This window comes from Echiichthys vipera (assembly GCF_963691815.1).
Source record: "Echiichthys vipera genome assembly, chromosome: 6".
Taxonomy (NCBI): Eukaryota; Metazoa; Chordata; class Actinopteri; order Perciformes; family Trachinidae; genus Echiichthys; species Echiichthys vipera.
This window is the reverse complement of record NC_139831.1, coordinates 2,532,911-2,554,719: the sequence shown is the minus strand read 5'-3', so window position 1 is coordinate 2,554,719 and position 21,809 is coordinate 2,532,911. Positions and strand designations below refer to the sequence as shown.

The window sequence follows — 21,809 nt, the reverse complement described above, 5'->3', positions numbered from 1 at the left end:
AATATAAATATAATATAATAATATCCTTAAATGGGCCACTCTGCATAATGAGCACTTTAACTTTTTACTTTAGTTAAAATCAAACTCATAAATATAATTAAACATAATAAAGGTGCTGCTGTAATAAACACATGTACTGGATGAAACATGAAGACATCAGAGCCTGTGTTGACTTCTGCTCAGCTCTCCACCTCATGGCTCATTTCCATCCCTGCGTCTCTATTGGCTGCGTGGCTTCGGACGCGCTCGCACCTGATTGGCTGAGACGTGCGTCCCGCAGACGCAAGCTTTGCCCTGATTGGACGCTTGTGCCAACCTGCTGTGCGGCTTTCTTATCAAGGCCCACGCTCAATGAGAATCTTTTTTTTTGTCCTTTCTCACACACACACACACACACACACACACACACACACACACAGACGCGCTCTGCTTTGTCAATATAAGCTCAAGTTGTTTCCGGAGAGCATTATTAACCAATGAGAGACAGTCGGATGAGGTTGGCACGCGCTCTGAGCTGAAGATGCAGACCTCAAAGAGCTTTCGGTTGGATGATTTTATCGCAGGATGGATCAGCGGTGAGTGCCACAGCCTTTCTTCTCCAGTGAGGGGCTCCCTGTGCTCAGTGGGTCAGTGCGGGGGGCAGTGTGGGGGGATGGGGAGCTGCTGGGCTCCTCAAAGCTGCACGTTTGGATCAAATCTCACGTGCATGGATGAAAACACGCGCTTAGAAAAAGACTCAAGGTGTTTTTTGTTGAGGGTTTTGTTGCGTTTTGCAGGAGATCTGCATCCACATCCAGTGTCAACAATGGAGGGTCTGCGGAGGGATCTCCCACCCCTCCTGCGCCGTGTCACAGCCAGATAAACAAACGCGTTCACCAGCCAGTGTTTTTCCCCAGAACTGAGATAAAAGATAAAGGCAGAAGTAGAATGTGTTGTCACCTCCCTGCAGGACCCATTATCTGCACCGTGCTGGACAAAAAAACGCCTTTTTTAAGCTGAATGCGTGCAGTGACCGGTCCTGACCGCCGGGGGCGCTGCTGCTGCGTCCCCTGGGTGCACTGCACGAACAACAAGCAGGCCTGGGGCCTGTTTCACAAAGCAGGTTTAGTGAAAACTCTGAGTATGTTAACCCTGAAATGAGGGAAACTCTGAGTTTTCCGTTTCACAAAGGGAGGTAACTCAAACCAGAGACAGAGGGGTAACTCTAGCCTGTTTCACAAAGGGAGGTAACTTAAACTCTCGGTCAGTTACCATGGTAACATGCTCTCTGAAACTAACCTGGTCGGGACCAGGTTTTTCTCAGAAAACCTTGAGTTTCTCTCTGTCTCCGCCCTCTTTCAGCCACACACGGTGTTTCATTTCCTCATTCATTCAGTCAGCGGGCGAGTTTTGGCGAAGTATAGTTTTGCTATAGTTCCGTCTGTTTTTTCAGAAAATCACTGCAAATATCAGTCATTAGAAGTTATATTAGGTGGCGACTATTTCACTACCATGGCGTGTCCTTCTGATAACAATCCCGTGGATGAAGCTGCAGCATTACTGCGCAGAGAATTAAATATTCGTCGGGAGATGATTATCAGACTATTGATTATAGATGTTCTTGCATTTCCAGGCAATTCTCTGTTTGAGCGGTACCGTTTCATGTCACAGCAGATATTCTGTGTTGCGCTGCGTTTTTTTTGCAAACGGGAGTTTTTGTATACAACGTATAAAAGTCATTCAGTAGGCCTACATTAAAAGTTATATTAGGTGGTGAATATTTACACTACCATGGCGTGTCATTTTGATAACGATCCCGTGAATGAAGGTGACGCATTTCGCAAAGAGAATTAAATATTCGTAGGGAGATGATTATCAGACCGCGCATAGACGTCCTTAATATGCTGCAGCCATAATTACAAAATGAATGAAATGGATCTTTTGAGCAAGTTGAATGTATTTGACTTAGCGTTTCTAAATATAATCCCAGCTTTTCTTACAATTCATAGGTTCAAAAGTGTGTGCTTTTAGTTTGGTTACCGGTATATTAACTACTCCTATACTGTATAGCCTTCTGATCCAGAATATCACCTATAATGCGAGGGGGCTGAATACGGCACAACACCGTTTCATGTCACAGTCCATCTCACCCCTCCTTACATTTCCAACATTAACAACCAGTAATGCTTTCATATCACAGCAGATATTGTGTGTTGCGCTGCGTTTTTTTTTGCAAAATGGGAGTTTTTTATACAACATTGATATGTTGTATAAAAAACAGCCACTTACGGTAATATTTACTTTACGATGTAAAACTTGCTCAAAATGAGGCGTCACCATGAGATTGTGCTGAGGTTTTACCTGTTTGAAAAATGTTTTTATGTTTCATCTTAAGCTGCGCTTCTCCCCCGCGGGGTTGCACTTAAATGGAATAAATTAATAGGCTCCCACTCATGCAGTTCCCCCTGTGATATTACTGTGATTGCAACTGGACTACATTTAAACTTATGCACTGACCCGAGCCGCAATGTCCTCCAGCACCGTCTCCCTCTCTTTTGCTGCTGCAGCGGTGTAAACCTGCTCAAACTCTCCGTATGAGCGCATTAATATTTCCAATTCCAGTTGTAGCGTAGCCCTTCGCTTCCCCGTTGCCATGGTGACTCGTCGAATCAGGGCTCCATTGATGCTGTCTTTTTTTACTTGTGGTGCACGCGCTTAACTCCAGGTCAAACTACTCTGAGTTGATCAACCTAACGCAAATCTGCTGTTCTGGAACCGAAAACTCAGAGTTTCCTATCTCAGAGTAGATCAACTCAGAGTTCAGGGTTAGACTCAGAGTTTTTTGAACCTGCTTTGTGAAACAGGCCCCTGTTGTTCTGAGGCTGTTGTTGTTGTTCTGAGGCTGTTGTTGTTGTTCTGAGGCTGTTGTTGTTGTTCTGAGGCTGTTGTTGTTGTTCTGAGGCTGTTGTTGTTGTTCTGAGGCTGTTGTTGTTGTTCTGAGGCTGTTGTTGTTCTGAGGCTGTTGTTGTTGTTCTGAGGCTGTTGTTGTTCTGAGGCTGTTGTTGTTGTTCTGAGGCTGTTGTTGTTCTGAGGCTGTTGTTGTTTATGAGATGGTGCAAACACAACCACTGTCATGTCAGGTGAGCTGCAGGTGAACCCACAACTCATAGATATCAGCGTGAAGCTCCCCAGGTTGATTTCAGACGGAGGGAAATATGTTTTTTATTGCAGGTTTTCTATAATGTTATGTTTAAATATGAAAAAGATGTATTATCTTATGAAATATGCACTAAATTAAATGCATTTCCAGGAGTTTGTTGCATATTAAAGACGTTTTAGAGTCTTGGTTTTTACAGATATCTCATTTTTATCGCTCCTTAAATAAGAAAATACTGGAAAAAGCCTTAAAAACATCTATTTTAATCATATTTTCATGAATGAAATGTTGCACAAATGAGGCTGTGAGTGATGTGTGATCAAAGCCCTCTGTAAAAAACTAACTCCAGGACATGGACGGGAATGAAATTGGAAAGTTTGGTGTGTTTAAGTGCCAAAGTAGAAACGTTAAAGTAGAATTTATGCTCTTGAACTGCTCATATTTCATAAGATAACGCCTCATTTGCATATTTAAACACACAACTTGAGAAAATGTGGAATGCAAAAAAGAATTTGTCTCAATTTCTTTATTTTTTTATCTCCTGACACGTTTCTCATGACCTGGATTTGATGTGTGTGCAAATACATTTATTTATTTCTTATTTCTGGACGTTGCACATAATGAACGTATACGACAGTGCACGTAAATGTGCCAGGTTGTAGCCCGAGGGCTCATTTCCACCTGTAGTCCATCAGGCAGGTTGATGTTACAAGAGAAAGAAAACGACACAAATATACAACATTCAAATTTTCAGTCTGAGGGAAATATGTTTTGTATTGCAAGTTTTCTTTAATGTTATGTTTAAATATGAAAAAGATGTATTATCTTATGAAATATGCACTCGTTTTAACGCATTTCCAGGAGTTTGTTGCATATCAAGGACGTTTTAGAGCCTTGGTTTTTACAGATATCTCATTTTATCGCTCATATAAATAAAAGTGGTTTAAAAAAACAGTTTTCCATGGTTCAGCGCTCTGCCCCGTGCTAATCACTGTTAGCCACGTCCAGCTGTAAGCGACTGTCTGGGACTTTTCTGTTAATAGGTGTCTCTGGGGCTTATTTGATGTATAATTGTAAGAAACCCATAAGATGCAAATACGCCAGAATGACACTTTAATTAATCATTCTACATACTATGCATGATGGTGTGGATGCAAAAATTACGCAGAACGCAGTTTTGAACCACCGTGAATCACCGCAGAGGAATTTCCTTCAGCTCTACTGAAGTCGGGACTCCTGCAGTTTAAACCTTTGACCTCAGGAAGTCACCTCAGGGAGCGGTTCAACGTCTCCTTCTTCCCAAGGGCTCTTATAACAAACACAAATAGCACCCTGGATGCATTCCTTGCACACGTCTGTGATTTTCCACTTCATAAAACAAATAATAATATCCCTGATCAGAAACCTAAATCAACCTCATATGCAGAGACTGTTTGAGACGCTGCTTTTTCTTCTTTTGCTGCTAAATTGACTGTTAAATTCAAGTTCACAAACGTGGAGACGCCTTAGTTGTCAGAAAACAGCGTCGTCGCCTTTTGTTGCATTTGCAAAATTCTCAACATGTTGCAAAAATGTTTAAAAAAAAGCTGTTACGCTGCAGAGTTCAGGGGGAGTTACAGCAATGAGAGGAAGCTCCAGTCCTTCAGTTTGCGCTTCAGTACACACACACACACACACACACACACACACACACACACACACACACACACACACACACACACACACACACACAGAGTACAGAGTGCAGAGCAGTTAGAACAGGGGGTTATAAAGGGCACGGTGGCCTTTCTCTGCCCCTGAGGCCCCATGATGACAGCCCAGTTTGACCACTCTGTTCAAACCCTAGTCAGGATCTGCTGCACGATCGGACATCCCACACAACGAAACCCCGAATAGAATACACTCGACAGGCGACCCCCATAAAACGATCAAACACAGACGTAACTTCTCACAACACATTGTTACCAGTTCATCCGTCTGGCCATCCAAAGTGGGGCGACAACGGGGACCCATGAAACCAAAAACAAGTCCATTTACACACGAGGTTTTGCCGTTATCTTCTCCATTACATGAACTTTCTTTAGACCCTCTACCAGTCTCTTTCTACACTGCCCCCTAAAGGGAATGGAGCCTTTAACGTTTTATCTTTTCAAATCTACTGAAATACGTTTAGGTACATGGGTTTCTGTGTGTTTAATTGAAGTGAACTGTAATGGCACTAAAGGAAACACAAAACCAAAAGCAAATGACATTCAGTTTTGAATTAAAGATGCACGACCCAGTTTTTCCGATCCAGTCTGATACCGATACCTGGGTCGAGCGTATCGGCGGATACCTGATACCGATCTGATACCACTGTTGAATGGGTAATATTAACATAGATATAAATGTACTTGATTATCCCCTGCTTATAACAAGTAAAGAGGAACTCGGAGTAGAGCCGCTGCTCCTTTGCGTTGAAAGGAGCCAGTTGAGGTGGTTCAGGATCATCTGGTAAGGATGAACCCTGGCACGTCCAGCTGGGAGGAGAAAAAAAGCTTTATAATGCTACAAGCCTTAGCAGCCGGCTACATCCATAATGAGAGGCTGCCCATATAAGTCGATTACCCAATGCACTGGAGTTCACTTCAATACTTTCCTCCTTTAACTGAACCCCAAGCTACAGACGTGGCTAACACTGAGTAGCTTGGGGCGGTGCACCGAACCATCAAAAACGTCTTTTTTAACCACTAATGCTGCTGAAAATAACAGCAAACCTCTGCAGCAGCATGAGAAGAGTCCCTACACACAAAACAGTTAGTTTTTTACAATCCTGGAGACAAACAACGCTCATAAATGACTCATTCACTGTCAACGTTTGGAGCTGAAAACTGTCTTTTTCACCAAAGGTCTCATGGAAACATTCAATCTCAATGTTTTTCCCTTTCTGTGTGTTGTTCTTCTGTCTGCAGGAGGATCCAGTGTGGTGGTGGGCCATCCGCTGGACACAGTGAAGGTATCTGTCTGATCAGAGAGCACGAAAACACACAATCACATCTGGGTTCAGTGGTTGTTCTGCAGGGGCAGTTTATATAAGAGCGGATTTTCCACGTTGAACACGTTGTCACTGAATTTACACCGAGTAGAACTTGCACACAGACGAAGACATGTGCAGCAACAAAGTTTCCAGTGAGACGTTTATATATTTAAATGTTGTATGTACTACTCTTGGCTCCATTTCGCAGTTTGGTGCATTAGATTGTTTTTATTAAAAGGATTTTGTGAGTCTGTAAAGAGCTGAAGGTTTGCTCCAGTTCCAGATTAGCTTCTTTTCTCCTGACTTCCAAACTTCAGTGTAATTTGCTGGCATTGTTAGCAAAATGCTAACACAATAATGATCAGTTAATGCTAAGTAAAAGAGGTAAAGAGTAGATATGTATAAGTTTGCACAGGCTCATGCTTCAGTCCTTTGAGAGAGAACTGAACCCGAAACCAACTCTCTTTAATCGATACTGAAATACTAACTGTTCAGCTGCTGATGCAACTAAAGCTAGCTAACGAGAAAGAGGACAAGACTTTGGCTTTCTATTCTACTCGATTGTATTTTTCTTGTCGGACTGATGGTTTCTCTCCTCTCCAGACGCGGCTCCAGGCGGGGAAAGGCTACAAGAACACTCTACACTGCGTCCTCACCATCTACAGGAAGGAAACGGTAACCACTCCTACTGAACCTGTGTGTACCATAGTGGATACAGTTAGGGCGCACTCACACTGTCCATCCGTCCCGTGCCCCGTGCTTTAGGGTCCTCGTACTCACACTACCTGGGCCTCGGAGAATGCTTCTTGCTGCCTATACGTCATCACGCCGTAACACGTCACACGCATTGATGACGTTTGTTTCCAGATCTTTCCGTAGACCTCAGAGTTTTTGTGCGTCTTGTCGACTGTTTTTGAATCTTTTCATCGACCAAATCTGCAGTAAACACTCCACCTCCGCATCACACCAACGTGAACCTTTCACCGCAATTGTTTGAAATGTCCGCGCATGGTCCCTCCTTCTTTTATCTATGTCCCAACAGGCGCACAGGAAATGACCTCAGAACCGCCGTAGGCCTCATGCTCGTACATGTGTGCACGCTAGTGCTCGTACATGTGCAAACGTGCTTTACTAAAGCCCACCTCTCCCAAACGGGCCGTGGACGGCAACCGTGCCGCAGGTAGGCACGGTGCGGTTGCACTCGCACTGGTCAAATGAACTAGGCTTTACCCGTTAAACCTGTTTGGGCACGGTACGGATGGACAGTGGGAGTGCTCCCTAATTTACACAAAATACATCACACACTAAACACTGATAGCTGATAGCATTACGTCTTTAGCCCCTTTCAGACGTCAGGTTTTGAAATTCTTCTTTCCTTCGCCTCAGTAACTTGTGTGTTTTTGGGTTTATATTTAACTGAATCTGAAACATTGTAATTGTCGGTTGTTTATTGTTTATTCAACATCTGATCCAGCTCAGATCTGTTGGAGTGTATGTTTTTGCCGCTTCACTGACCCAGTTTCTCAGCAGGACTGCGTGAAGCGAGTGAGTTCAGCCGGCATGTCAAGTCGACTGTAGATCCCCTCGTTATTTGTGTCATGGGATTTATTACAGCGACACATTTCCCATCATGTCACAAGTCTGATTCCACCGCGCTCAGTGGGTGAGAATTAAAGAAAAGTGTCCGCTGCGTGAGTTTGATACGAGGTCAACAGTGTGGGAGGCATCCTCGTGGTTAAGCGCAGAGAAATGTAGCAACCTTTGCTGGAGACGTGCGTCAGCGCTTCACTCCCTGTCAGAAACCACGGGTCTGCTTTTCTCAACGGTCAGATGATTTATTCTGGCAGTGACAGCTGTGTTTAAGTTTCAACATGTGCGTCCCGAACCCTGACCTCCCTCCTGCTAGGGGGGAATACTTTCCACAAAGAAACAATATTTGGCTGCAGCGTCACCCCATTTTTTATTTTGTGCACAGAAACCCAAGGAAGTGTCGAGTGTGAGCCCCTGAGATCTGCAGGACATATTTACTAGTAGGACGTTATTAATGCATTTACACACTGTAGTGTAGCGAGAGGAGACTGCGTAGATATGCTGCACGTACGTACACGCTGTATTTGCTTTCTATCAGCATCATCATCATCAGTTTATTCACAAATACCACTTCAAACATAATGAGAATCGGAGCAGCGGGGGCGGTGTTACAGTCGCTCTGCCGCACCTCTCGCTACCTGAGCCGGAAGGCAAAGCTCTCGATCTACCAGTCAATCTTCGTTCCTACCCTCACCTGTGGTCATGAAAGCTGGGTCAGGACCCAAAGAACCAGGGTACAAGTGGCCGAAATGTGTTTTCTCAGGAGGGGGGCTGGAGTCTCCCTTAGAGAGAGGGGGAGAAGTTCAGCATCCGTGAGGAACTCGGAGTAGAGCCGCTGCTCCTTTGTGTTGAAAGGAGCCAGTTGAGGTGGTTCAGGATCATCTGGTAAGGATGAACCCTGGGCGCCTCCCTAGGGAGGTGTTCCAGGCACGTCCAGCTGGGAGGAGGCCTTGGGGAAGACCCAGGACCAGGTGGAGAGATTAGATCTCCACACTGACCTGGGAACGCCTCAGGATCCCCCAGTTAGAGCTGGTTAATGTGGCCCAGGAAAGGGAAGTTTGGGGTCCCCTCCTAAAGCTGCTGCCCCCGCGACCCGACCCCGGATAAGAGGCTGAAGATGAGATGAGACAGTTGGTATTACTATTGGAGCCGTACAGCAATGCGGCGGCCATCTTGGAACAGGGGAGCTGCTCCTCTTAATACATGTATGTCTATGGAGGCAAGAGGTCTGTCCACTATTAAAAATCATAATTTCTCACCTTGGGGATGGACTCATTTTAACATGGAGGTCTATGGGGATGGACTCATTTTAACATGGAGGTCTATGGGGATCCTTTTTGTCTATTTTGGATGATTAATCACTGTCCTCCCTTTGTGTTTCTCAGGTTATGGGGTTCTTTAAGGGCATGTCTTTCCCGCTGGCCAGCATCACCCTCTACAACTCCGTGGTGTTTGGCTTCTTCAGCAACACACAGAGACTTATAAGCAAGTATCGCTATGGCGACGGGCGGCATCCCTGCAGCATGTTGGACCTGACTGTGGCCAGCATGCTTACTGGTCTGGTGTCCGTGGGCCTGGGAGCACCGGTGGACCTGGTCAAGATCAGACTGCAAATGCAGACGCAGATGGTTCTGGCAGGTAAATGAGGGTCTGGGGGTTTTGTTTTGTTCTCCGTCCTCTGAAGAATGTATTCAAAAGACACTGGTTGTCGTGTCGAATCCCAGTCAAACTGTCAGTCTTCATGACGCCGGTCATTATCGTCAAATAACCGAACATCATTTTGAGTCTCCAACCTTGAGAAGAGACGGAGCAAATATCACCGTGTGTGACGCAGCTCCAGTAAGAGATTTGGCAACACTTTACGTTGGGAACAGCATGTTCTCGCCGCTTAATATTTAAAAGTTGATTAACTAGATACAGTTGTGGTTTCCCCTCCCGTGTTATCGAAATGTAGCTGTTAAAGGTTAGCGGTCAGATACAATGGACTCCAGTCGGTACCATTGGGTAAGAAAGTATCAAACGTCGCTGCAGCGCACGGTATCTCTCCTCAGCTCTGTCCGTCTGATCACTACGTTCACTGTCTTAAACACTCAGCTGCTGCTAAGATGAGAGTAAGGGCGCACTCACACTGTCCTTCCGCACCGGGCCAAAACCGTTTTTCAGCTAAAGCCTAGTGCGTTTGACCAGTGTGAGTGCAACCACTCCGCGCATAACTGCGGCCAGCTGTCCGTACACGGCCCGTTTGGGAGAGGTAGGCTTTTGTAGAGCCCGTTTGCACATGTACGAGCACGAGCGCGCGCACGTGTACAAGCACGAGGCCTACGGCATTTCTGGGGTCATTTCCTGTGCGCCTGTTGGGACATAGAAAAAAGAAGGAGGGACCATGCGCGGACATTTAAAACAATGGCGGTGAAAGGTTCACGTTGGTGTGATGCGGAGGTGGAGTGTTTACTGCAGATTTGGTCGATGAAAAGATTCAAAAACAGTCGACAAGACGCACAAAAACTCTGAGGTCTACGGAAAGATCTGTAAACAAAGCCACGCATCGCGATGACGTCAATCAATGCGTGTGACGTGTTACGGCGTGATGACGTATAGGCAGCAAGAAGCATTCTCCGAGGCCCAGGTAGTGTGAGTACAAACGGGCCTGGGGCGCGGAGGGAGAGGGACCCTAAAGCCCGGGGCGCGGTGCGGAAGGACAGTGTGAGTGCGCCCTAAAGATGAGAAACTACTAAAAGGCCGCAGTAAAAACACTATTCTTACTTCTCCTGAATGCTTCTGAAACATTAAGTAAAACAATAGTGAAACAGGAAGCTCCTCCGGCAGACCAACACGGTTAGTGCAAAGTCAATACTTTTACAATCAAATGTGTCTTCAAAAGAATATTTTTTTAATTGTGCTAACGTAGATATATTAATTAGGTTAAGTTGTTTAGGGTGATTTAAATAGGAAATAATGAAACCCCCCTCTGTTCTCTGGCACAATGGTTCAGTCTGAGACCCCTCTACTATAAAACCCATTGGAAGCTCTCACTTCCTGTTTGGCAGTTTGGACCAATAACATGCAGGTAATGTTCGAGCTCATGCAACAAACATTTTGTCAATTAAAGTCGCATAATGACCAAGTAATGGTTTAAAATTGACTCTTCTAAAGGAGTGATTTGAGTTTTTATTTGATTAACAACGTGAATGAGGACAGAGAAAACTGAAATGACCAGAAATTACTTTTGTTAGGAGGTTAGCTAGCATGCTATACCCACATGTGCTTACTATGCTAACATTAGCACAACTTAGCAACACAACCAGGACTACAAGGTTAAGTTGTTTGGGGTGCTTTAAAAACTAATGAAACCTCCTTCTGTTCTCTGGCACAATGGTTCAGTCTGAGACCCCTCCACTATAAAACCCATTGGAAGCTCTCACTTCCTGTTTGGCTATGTGGACCAATAACCAGCAGGTAATGTTCGAGCTCATGCAACAAACATTTTGTCAATTAAAGTCGCATAATGACCAAGTAATGGATTAAAATTAAATCTTCTAAAGAAATGAATCTAGTTTTTGATAAATTAACAACGTGAATGAGGGCCGAGAAAACTGAAATGACCAGAAATGACTTTTGTTAGGTTAGCTAGCATGCTATACCCACATGTGCTTACTATGCTAACATCAGCACAACTTAGCAACACAACCAGGACTACAAGGTTAAATTGTTTGGTGTGCTTTAAAAAAAATATATTTAACCTCCTTCTGTTCTCTGGCACAATGGTTCAGTCTGAGACCCCTCTACTATAAAGCCTGTTGGAAGCTCTAACTTCCTGTTTGGCAGTTTGGACCAATAACCAGCAGGTCATGTTTGAGCTTATGAAACAAACATTTTGTCAATTAAAGTCGTGTAATGACCAAGTAATGGATTAAAATTTAATCTTCTAAAGGAGTGAATTGAGTTTTTATTTAATTAACAACGTGAATGAGGACCAAGAAATGACCAGAAATGACTTTTGTTAGCAGGTTAGCTAGCATGCTATACCCACATGTGCTTACTATGCTAACATTAGCACAACTTGGCAACACAACCAGGACTACAAGGTTAAGTTGTTTGGGGTGCTTTAAAAAAAGAAATTTAACCTCCTTCTGGTCTCTGGCAACATGGTTCAGTCTGAGACCCCTCCACTATAAAACCCATTGGAAGCTCTCACTTCCTGTTTGGCAGTTTGGACCAATAACCAGCAGGTAATGTTCGAGCTCATGCAACAAACATTTTGTCAATTAAAGTCGCGTAATGACCAAGTATTGGATTAAGATTGACTCTTCTAAAGGAGTGAATTGAGTCTTTATTTAATTAACAATGTGAATGAGGACTGAGAAATTACCAGAAATGACTTTTGTTAGGTTAGCTAGCATGCTATACCCACATGTGCTTACTATGCTAACATTAGCACAACTTAGCAACACAACCAGGACTACAAGGTTAAGTTGTTTGGGGTGCTTTAAAAAAAGAAATTTAACCTTCTGTTCTCTGGCACTATGGTTCAGTCTGAGACCCCTCCACTATAAAGCCCGTTGGAAGCTCTCACTTCCTGTTTGGCAGTTTGGACCAATAACCAGCAGGTAATGTTCGAGCTCATGCAACAAACACTTTGTCAATTAAAGTTGCATTAATGACCAAGTAATGGATTAAAATTAAATCTTCTAAAGGAATGAATGTAGTTTTTGTTAAATTAACAACGTTAATGAGAACCGAGAAAACCGAAATTACTTTTGTTAGCAGGTTAGCTAGCATGCTATACCCACATGTGCTTACTATGCTAACATTAGCACAACTTGGCAACACAACCAGGACTACAAATGCATAGTAGCAGCAGGGTGGAATAAATAATAGAACCACAGAAACTAGTGTGTAACCTTCTCAAACAGAGGCGCTAAAAGAAGCTGAAGTGTAACTAAAGTACTGGTTTCAGCTGCGGTCCAAAAGTGAGGCGTTGAATTGGCAGTGGAGTTGAAATTGAAGCATGTTTAATGTTTAATGGCAGTGTAACTGGAGTTAGTAAAAGATGTCGGAGCGTCTTTTTTTAAACTTGAAGCGCTGAAAGGAGTTGAAGCTTCAAAGTGTGAAAGTGTTGGGATGTAATCGAGGCTTAAGAACTAGGAAACAGGAATCCAGACTTATTTAACTTTAAAAAGATGGAACAGTTGTGCTGCAGAAGCGGTTCGATGACTTGTTCGATGGTTTTGAGTTGTGTTGATTCTGTTTAACAGTGAACCATTAAACGGAGGTCAGAGCAGGTTAATTACAGCGAGGTGGCACGTGAAGCCTTTATAGCCTTTTATCTGTTTACGGTGTCTGTGTGTCGCCCTCACACACCTTTCACACCCGCCCTCATGTGATGACTCACATTTGTTTTTCGTTGACTTCCTCAAACACGCCCCGGCCTCGTCTTTTATTAGATCCCGACTCTTTTACGAGGGTGCAAAGGGCCCGAGAGTTTGAAAGTCGTTAAGGATCTGATTTGATAAAACTGATACTCGGTGCACGATCGTTTACCTCTGTAACCCTCTCTGGGTTTTTTTATATCTCTATAATAAAATAACCGTCATTTTAATTGCCGATCACAGTCATTGTGTCTTGATGATAAGGAAATGTCAATAATCCCTTCACTGCCAGGATCAGCGCTTCCACTCCCAATTGGCAGTAGGTCAGTGGGTTCAGAAAGGTACCTGAGGGCGCCCTCCCACTGTGCGTGCGTCCCGTGCCCCGTGCTTTTGGGTCCTTGTCCCCCCCTCCAGGCCCGTTTGTACTCACACTACCTGGGCCTCGGAGAATGCTTCTTGCTGCCTATACGTCATCACGCCGTAACACGTCACACGCATTGATGACGTCATGGCGATGCGTGGCTTTGTTTCCAGATCTTTCCGTAGACCTCTGAGTTTTTGTGCGTCTTGTCGACTGTTTCTGAATCTTTTCATCGACCAAATCTGCAGTAAACACTCCACCTCCGCATCACACCAACGTGAACCTTTCACCGCCATTGTTGTAAATGTCCGCGCATGGTCCCTCCTTCTTTTTTCTATATCCCAACAGGCGCACAGGAAATGACCTCAGAACCGCCGTAGGCCTCGTGCTCGTACACGTGCGCGCGCTCGTACACGTGCAAACGTGCTTTACTAAAGCCCACCTCTCCCAAACGGGCCGTCGACGGCAAGCGTGCGGCAGCTAGGCGCGGTACAGTTGCACTCACACTGGTCAAACGAACCAAACTTTACCCGTGGAACCTGTTTGGGCACGGTACGGATGGACAGTGTGAGTGCGTCCTAAGAGTCAGACGTAAATGTTTTAGACTTTGCAAACTCACTGAGGTTTTGTTTTTACACCGTGGAGAGAGAAACACTAAGTACAAAATCTATCTGCTAAATGAACACAGACACTTTAAGAGCTGATGACAGAACATTTCAAAGCAATTCAAGCAAAACTAAAAACTGAATCAAAGTCCTTCTCTCCAGATTTTCCAGTTAGCACTGATTGTCAATAATCAAACAGACAGAAATGCCTCAGAAGAGAAAACAGACCAGTTTGTACAACAACAGTAGCAGGAAAAAGCCTTTTACTGCTTTGCTGATCACATTCAATTCACTTTTCCACAGAGAACTTGCATCTCGCCGGCAACGTGTCGAACGGCAACATCCCTCTGCGCTCCATCGACATCCCCAGCCAGAGAGCCTACCGGGGTCCCATCCACTGCGTCAGCAGCATCCTGCAGACGGAGGGCCTGCAGGGCCTGTACCGGGGCGCCGGGGCCATGATCCTGAGGGACGTCCCTGGATACACGCTCTACTTCATCCCTTACACCATCTTCTGCAACCTGCTGTCACCGGACGCCACGTCGAGCCCTCACCCTGGAGCCATCTGGCTGGCTGGAGGACTCGCAGGTAGATATCACAGACAGTGTGCAGCTTTTTAACGTCAGCATGGCAGAGATGAAGCGGTTACGGGTTTCATGATACATACCTGACGGTTTCATTGTTTCAAATTTTAATTATTAAAACTCACTTAGGGCGCACTCACACTGTGCGTCCATCCCGTGCCTTTAGGGTCCTTGTCCCCCCCTCCAGGCCCGTTTGTACTCACACTACCTGGGCCTCGGAGAATGCTTCTTGCTGCCTATACGTCATCACGCCGTAACACGTCACACGCATTGATGACGTCATGGCGATGCGTGGCTTTTGTTTCCAGACCTCGGAGTTTTTGTGCGTCTTGTCGACTGTTTTTGAATCTTTTCATCGACCAAATCTGCAGTAAACACTCCACCTCCGCATCACACCAACGAGAACCTTTCGCCGCCATTGTTTTAAATGTCCGTGCATGGTCCCTCCTTCTTTTTTCTACGTCCCAACAGGCGCACAGGAAATGACCTCTGAACCACCATAGGTCTCGTGCTCGTACACGTGCGCACGCTCGTGCTCGTACACGTGCAAACGTGCTTTACTAAAGCCCACCTCTCCCACACGGGCCGTGGACGGCCAGCTGGCCGCAGCTTTGCGCGGAGCGGTTGCACTCACACTGCTCAAACGCATTAGACTTTACCCGCAAAACCTGTTTTGGCCTGGTGCGGAAGGACAGTGTGGGTGCGCCACTAATCTCTCAACCTGGTCCTATACAACGTCAATGTTTTTGAAATCTTTTTAGCTCAATTTAACAACAACATAACTGATCATTTCAGTTTTATTTTGGTATTTTTGGACTTTTTCACCCTTTTTTGTTTGTAAGTGCAGCTTGAAGAGTGACAGGAAAGCAGAGAGAGGCTGACACACAGAGTGAACACGCCTGCAGTATCTACAGTATCTCCAGTATCATTTGATGCACGTCTACAGTCAGAGTCAGTGTGTGAGGAAGCGGCGCAGCTGCAGCTTCTACTGGACTCTTCGGCAGCTGACGCCAACACAGTTGTACGAAACTAAATCCACTTTGGCGTGAACCCAATCTGCTCCTCCGTGAACACACAGAACGCTCTCGGCCGGTTTATTTAACGGCAGCTTCAGCGCAACTCTGCAATCATATGCTGATGCTGCGTATTTCCTCAATTAATCTATATAAAGTCTTTAAGTCAATGAAATAGACTTAAATCTTACTGGAAAGACCCTAATCTGGTGCGTTCATCTATCATCTTTGTGTTGTGTTCTGTGCAGCCTCAAGTCGTATTAGTGTTGTTTAAATCACGGCCCAGACCGACCTCCATCTGCTCCGTCAGCAGGTGGATGTTTTCTGTTTGTGCTGTTTTACCACGTGAAGTACGTCCGAAGCTGTTACTGACCTGTAAACACCTTGTGACGCTCGATCCATAAAGTCAGGTTATAACGTGACCTTATCTCACTTTTGTGGTGTTTCCTGTAGGTTTATAACGCGGTGACCTCATTTCCAGGGCTGACAGTCGGTCGATTCATTGACAAGTCAAGTTGTTTTGTTGTTTTGGTCGATTTTCTTTAGTGAATCAGTCAATTTTTATGCTTTTTCCCAAGGAACTCGTCAGCACTTATCTGGTGAAAGCAGAGTTTAAAGAGGTGCTTTTGCTTTTGAGTCTTTGTGGAGGAACTCAGATCTGTCGATTTCTTAAATCTGCTCGTTTCAGGAGGTTTCAGGTCGAACGCACGAGCGTTGGTCTTCGACTCACGTGTGGAAAACACAGAACTGTAGCTCCAAACATCAGGATCCTGCAGGAAGTTTATGTTTTTAGAAGTCTCTTCACTGATTGGAGGAGTGGGAGGGGAGTGTGTGAACGTATAGTCAACCACATGGTTCAGCGTGCGTGCTCTTGCGTGCGTGTGTGTGTGTGTATTAAACAGTGTGTGTGTGTGTTAAACAGTGCAGGGCCTGTTGACTGGGTCGGGAGATGTTTGCTCTCAGAGGGTCATGCAGACTCGTTTTCAGATGTGAACCTTCGAACACGTGAGGGAGTGAAACGTGTCGGAAGAGAAACTGAAATCAGCTGCGTGTCATAAATCAGGGAGGTTTGGACGTTTAGTCGGCCACCAGGTCTCTGCACGGCCGCCATCGGTTAATCAGGAAAGTCTCCGAACAAGAGAGTTGTGTGTGTCAACTGGTGTTTTATTGCAGGATTTATTGTTTTATGCCAGTTTTCAGTTTAAACCTTTAATGCAAATATCCAATAAATTTCATATACTTTTTTTTCTGCTGACAGATTTGAATAAATGTATTTTCTATCAGTCTTAAATTAATAGATTACACTTCGGGTTCTGGTTATTTTCATAAAGTTGCCGTTGAAGACACTCTGGAGTATTGTTCAGCACAGTAAAACACGTGAAAGTTAGATGATCGGCGTGTGTTTCCCTCGACCCTCCTGCAGTGGGAGAGTGGATCGTCCTCCATTCGAGAGATCGGCGGTTAGATGCCCACCTCCCCCGGTCCACATGTCGTAGTGTCCTTGGGCAAGACACTGAACCCCGTATTGCTCTCCGTGCTGTGCATGGGTGTGTAAATGTGGTGTGAATGGTCAGATTAGATGGTCTGTAGATGTCCACTGCCATCAGTGTGAATGTCTGTGTGAACGGGTGAATGTGACAAACACTGTGAAAGCACCTTGAGTAGTCAGAAGACTAGAAAGGCGCTTTATAAGCACAAGTCCATTTACCAGTTTTTTTCCAGTTGTAGTAACGTTTTTGCTGTTTTAGCTGGATTTTCATCAGGTCAGCGATGGATGCTTTAGTTTCCATCCGCTATTGTTTACATTTGAAATGTCGTGGCTCTGCGTCGCTGCTAGAATTCATGTAGACCACGAACACAACACACCAAAATAACGTTTCACAGCTGTCACTATTTCATGTTTTATTAGGCTCTAACTGATCAGAACTTGGGTTGTGTCTAGTTCTGGTCCTGGAGGGCCACTGTCCTGCATGTTTTAGGTTCCTGCCTACCCTAACACACCTGAGGTGTGTTGGAGCAGAGAGAAACCTAAAACTTGCAGGACAGTGGCTCTTCAGGACCGGGATTACCTACCCCTGGTCTAGATCAGGGCTGCCCAGTCCTGCTCCTGGAGAGCTGCTGTCCTGCATGTTTTAGGTTCTCCCTGCTCCAACACACCTGAGTCTACAGATTTTCAAACCTTCAGCTGCTTGATAACGAGCAAATCATTAGACTCAGGTGTTTTGGAGCAGAGAGAAACCTAAAACATGCAGGACAGTGGCTCTCCAGGACCGGATTTGCCCACCCCTGGTCTAGTTTAACTCTTTCAGGACGGCAGGTGACTTTACTCTGAGGTCGACTACAAAATGAATCAGCTGAGGTGCATCTGGATCAGTGGTTCTGAACCTTTTTCCAATAATGAACCTCCTTTTTAAAGATTTTATTGTTGCCACGTCCCCCCTGACCAGTGACTGCAGCACTGCACCATCAGCGCCTGATTTAATGCAACTGACTTGGAAGTGAAAAACACTCATTTCTAAATATTTAAATTATCACACACAGCAATGTATTAGTTTTTAATTGAATGATATCTGTGTTTGTTATCTGGAAGTTTAAACATGGTCGTGGAGTTTGTAGTTGTCTGTGTTTGCTGCCGTATAATCCACATAACTCGCTGCTGCTCCATCCGCCGACAGCCGGAGCTGACCGTCGCTCTTCTTCTCTGCTTCAGGGTCCATTTCCTGGGTCACGGCGACGCCGGCCGACGTGGTGAAGAGTCGGATGCAGGCGGACGCTCAGCTGCAGAGGAAGTACAGAGGGATCTTACACTGCATCATCCACAGCTACAAGACAGAGGGAGCACAGGTGAGCTGTGATGATGCAACTCTAATAATGTTTAAGTTAAACACACAGAGGGTTTAGTTCCCAGGTTTGACGGCTGGGGGGGTCGATCCAAACTAATGGAGCATTAAATTATTATTCAGTGCAGGAAAGTAGCAATAATGAAGCAAGTTTTCGTAAAAATAATACATAAATCATCTTGGCATAAACTCCACCTCATTAAAGTGCTGTAACGTCTTAGGGCGCCCTCCCACTGTGCCTCCGTCCCGTGCCCCGTGCTTTAGGGTCCTTGTCCCCCCCTCCAGGCCCGTTTGTACTCACACTACCTGGGCCTCGGAGAATGCTTCTTGCTGCCTATACGTCATCACGCCGTAACACGTCACACGCATTGATGACGTCATGGCGATGCGTGGCTTTGTTTCCAGATCTTTCCGTAGACCTCGGAGTTTTTGTGCGTCTTGTCGACTGTTTTTGAATCTTTTCATCGACCAAATCTGCAGAAGCACGAGGTGTCTGAGTTTTTACAGCAGAAGTTTTAATAAAATACAACGTTAATCTTCAAAAATTCACATTTCAGTTAAGTTAGCTCCGTTGTTTCATGTTGTACATTTTACACTATAGCTTCCATTACATACTGTAGACAACACGCCACGACTTCAATAGCACTCTGCAGTACTGGAAATGTGTGTGTGTGTGTGTGTGCTGCTCTGTCATACTTTAATTACGCTTGTTTAACTGGAAAGATTCTTTGTGCTAGATTCAATTCAATGTTATTTAAAGTGCCAAATCATGACAAAAGTTATCTCAGGACACTTTACAGAGTAGGTAACGACCACACTCTATGACTTATTTATGATCAAATAACAAAAACACCACTTCATAAATCATAATACAAAGGTTACAGCCAGTAAAATAAAGTGTGGCAAAGTTACAAGTTCATTCATTTAAGTGGATTTAAACTCATATTTCAGTGTAGGTCAAAGATACAGCTACATGAGTGCATCATAGGGGAGGACACGTACTCTGAAATAAGTTATTTTTACTGGTTTATGAAAAGTCCGACATTAAGAAACTAAACCTACAAACATTTCAAGCTCCAAACCAACTTTATCAACTTGAGTTTTTCACAATAAAAGCCCACCAACTCACATATTGTAATTGTTAAATTGGACTTAAATCTCATCGCAGACTAAAATCAACAGATTCTATAACAATCTGTAATTTGCCCGTTTGAAGATCAGCTCTTCAGAGGCTGAAGTAAACACCATACACCAGACGGACGGACTGTTACTGTAAATGTAACAGATGGTTTAATCGTCTGGAGGTGAAACTCTAGGAAACAGTGTAACCCAGATGAGTCCGGCTCACTTCTGAGAACTGGAGTCCCCTGAGGTTTCACCGGACCACGTGGTTCTGTCAGTGAATGAAAGCTCACTCTTTGACTAAAGACCGTGTTGCAACGTCTATGCATGCCGCATAAACACACGCTGATGTGAGACTCATTCATTTAGTTTGGAGTTGTGTCGTTTATAAGAAAACATGGAGAAATATATAAATATAGGTCACATTTTAAAGATACAGACAAAACCAAGTTGTGATGCATCAGCAGAGATGAGTAAGATATGACAGTAATTCAATTAAATTTTTAAGCCCGGCCCCCAAAAGTCCGCAACCTGGTGCGGAGGGTGGCCAGCAGGTCCTTGTCAGAGGTCCGCAGGGAGCGTGACTGAGTGTAGGGGTGGAGGAGATCTAATTCAATTCAATTAAATTTTATTTATAGTGTCAAATCATAACCAAAGTTATCTCAGGACACTTTACAGAGTAGGTAAAGACCACACTCTATGACTTATGTATGATTTACATAGACCCAACAATTCCCCCGTAGAGTACGGTGGAGACGAAAACCTTCACTATAACAGACAGGAACGTCAGACAGACCCAGCTCTGTGGAGGACGCACATCTGTCTGCACCGGAGAGAGGAAGAGAAGGAGAGAGAGAGAGAAGGAGAGAGAGAAAAGACAGACACAAAGACAGAGACAGACACACTTCCAGTAACTATAATAATATCTATAGTAATGTGAATATGACTTATATGTTATGGCGGACAGCAGATTTGTTTCTTTGAAAAGCTTTTGTGGAGCAACGCGGTCGCTTGCTTCTGCAAACATCATCTGCAGCGTTCACAACGTTCAGAAGGCCAAAGGTCGCTAAATGTAGACAAGCTATCGAGACTTCCAACATGGAAACTGGCTGTCAGGGGGGGGGGGGGGGGGGGGGTGTCTCTTAGCGAACGCAGCAGTTGGCCGGTCAACAGAAGGTCACTGGTGTTTGGACAGAGATGGCCGCGCACATGCAGATCAATGAGCCCGTCGGGTTATTACAGGACGCTGTCTGGTGTTAATGCTCTCTTACACAATTTAAAACACCATTTTAATCCTAATAATTTGATACAAGTAGCAAATGTAAACACACCTGTAACAGAAAAGTGCTTTGATGTGACGCCACTGAAACCGTGTTCCTTCTTGTGTGCAGGTTTTCTTCCGGGGGGCGTCGGTCAACGCCATCCGAGGCTTCCCGATGAGCGCCACAATGTTCCTGACCTACGAGCTCTCGCTGCAGTTCTTCAGGAGTCTCTAGGCGCTAAAGCAAACGTTTCTGTGGTAAAAGAAAGGGAATCGCACGTTCATCATGGTCGTTTTGAAACAGTTTTAGGTTGAAAGCGTCTTTGCAGGGAGTATTTCAGCCTTTAAGACCTTCAAAACTCAAACGCCACTCAAAGATTGGCTGTTTATTACTGGATCATGGAAGTTTGAATAATAAGAAACAGGACGCCAAAGGCATCCATGTTCAGGTGCTGCACACTTTTCTATCACAGGTCATTTTAAACGGATACAAACCAGTCAAGTGCCTCTGGTCTTCTGTGATTTTAAGACACAACATTCAAACATTGCTGCTGTTTTTAGTGACGGCAGTGAGAAGAACTCACTTCAGTGGGTCCATGTGTCAAAGTGATCCAGTAAAGAGTCGCTGTGGCTGCAGGTTTTCATTCCAACCAATCAAAAACACACCTGACTCGACTAAGGGTGCACTCACACTGTCCTTCCGCACCGTGCCCCGGGCTTTAGGGTACTTGTCCCCCCTCCCTCTCCCCCCGCGCCCCAGCCCCGTTTGTACTCACACTACCTGGGCCTCGGCCAATACTTCTTGCTGCCTATACGTCATCACGCCGTAACACATCACACGCATTGATGACGTCATGGCGATGCGTGGCTTTGTTTCCAGATCTTTCCGTAGACCTCGGAGTTTTTGTGCGT

The 21,809-nt window shown here is 44.9% G+C and overlaps 1 protein-coding gene across 1 annotated transcript; it reads left to right on the top strand.

Annotated features, from left to right (window-relative positions):
- Positions 1-520: 520 nt before the first annotated feature.
- slc25a48 (solute carrier family 25 member 48) lies at positions 521-21,190 on the top strand (the record flags this gene model as incomplete). The annotated part of the gene is made up of 7 exons (XM_083915200.1): positions 521-575; positions 6,088-6,131; positions 6,756-6,827; positions 9,128-9,380; positions 14,381-14,665; positions 18,385-18,518; positions 21,028-21,190. 7 exons carry the CDS (start codon positions 521-523, stop codon positions 21,130-21,132), a joined length of 948 nt encoding a protein of 315 aa, XP_083771326.1. The 3' UTR covers positions 21,133-21,190.
- Between the last annotated feature and the right edge of the window lie 619 nt (positions 21,191-21,809).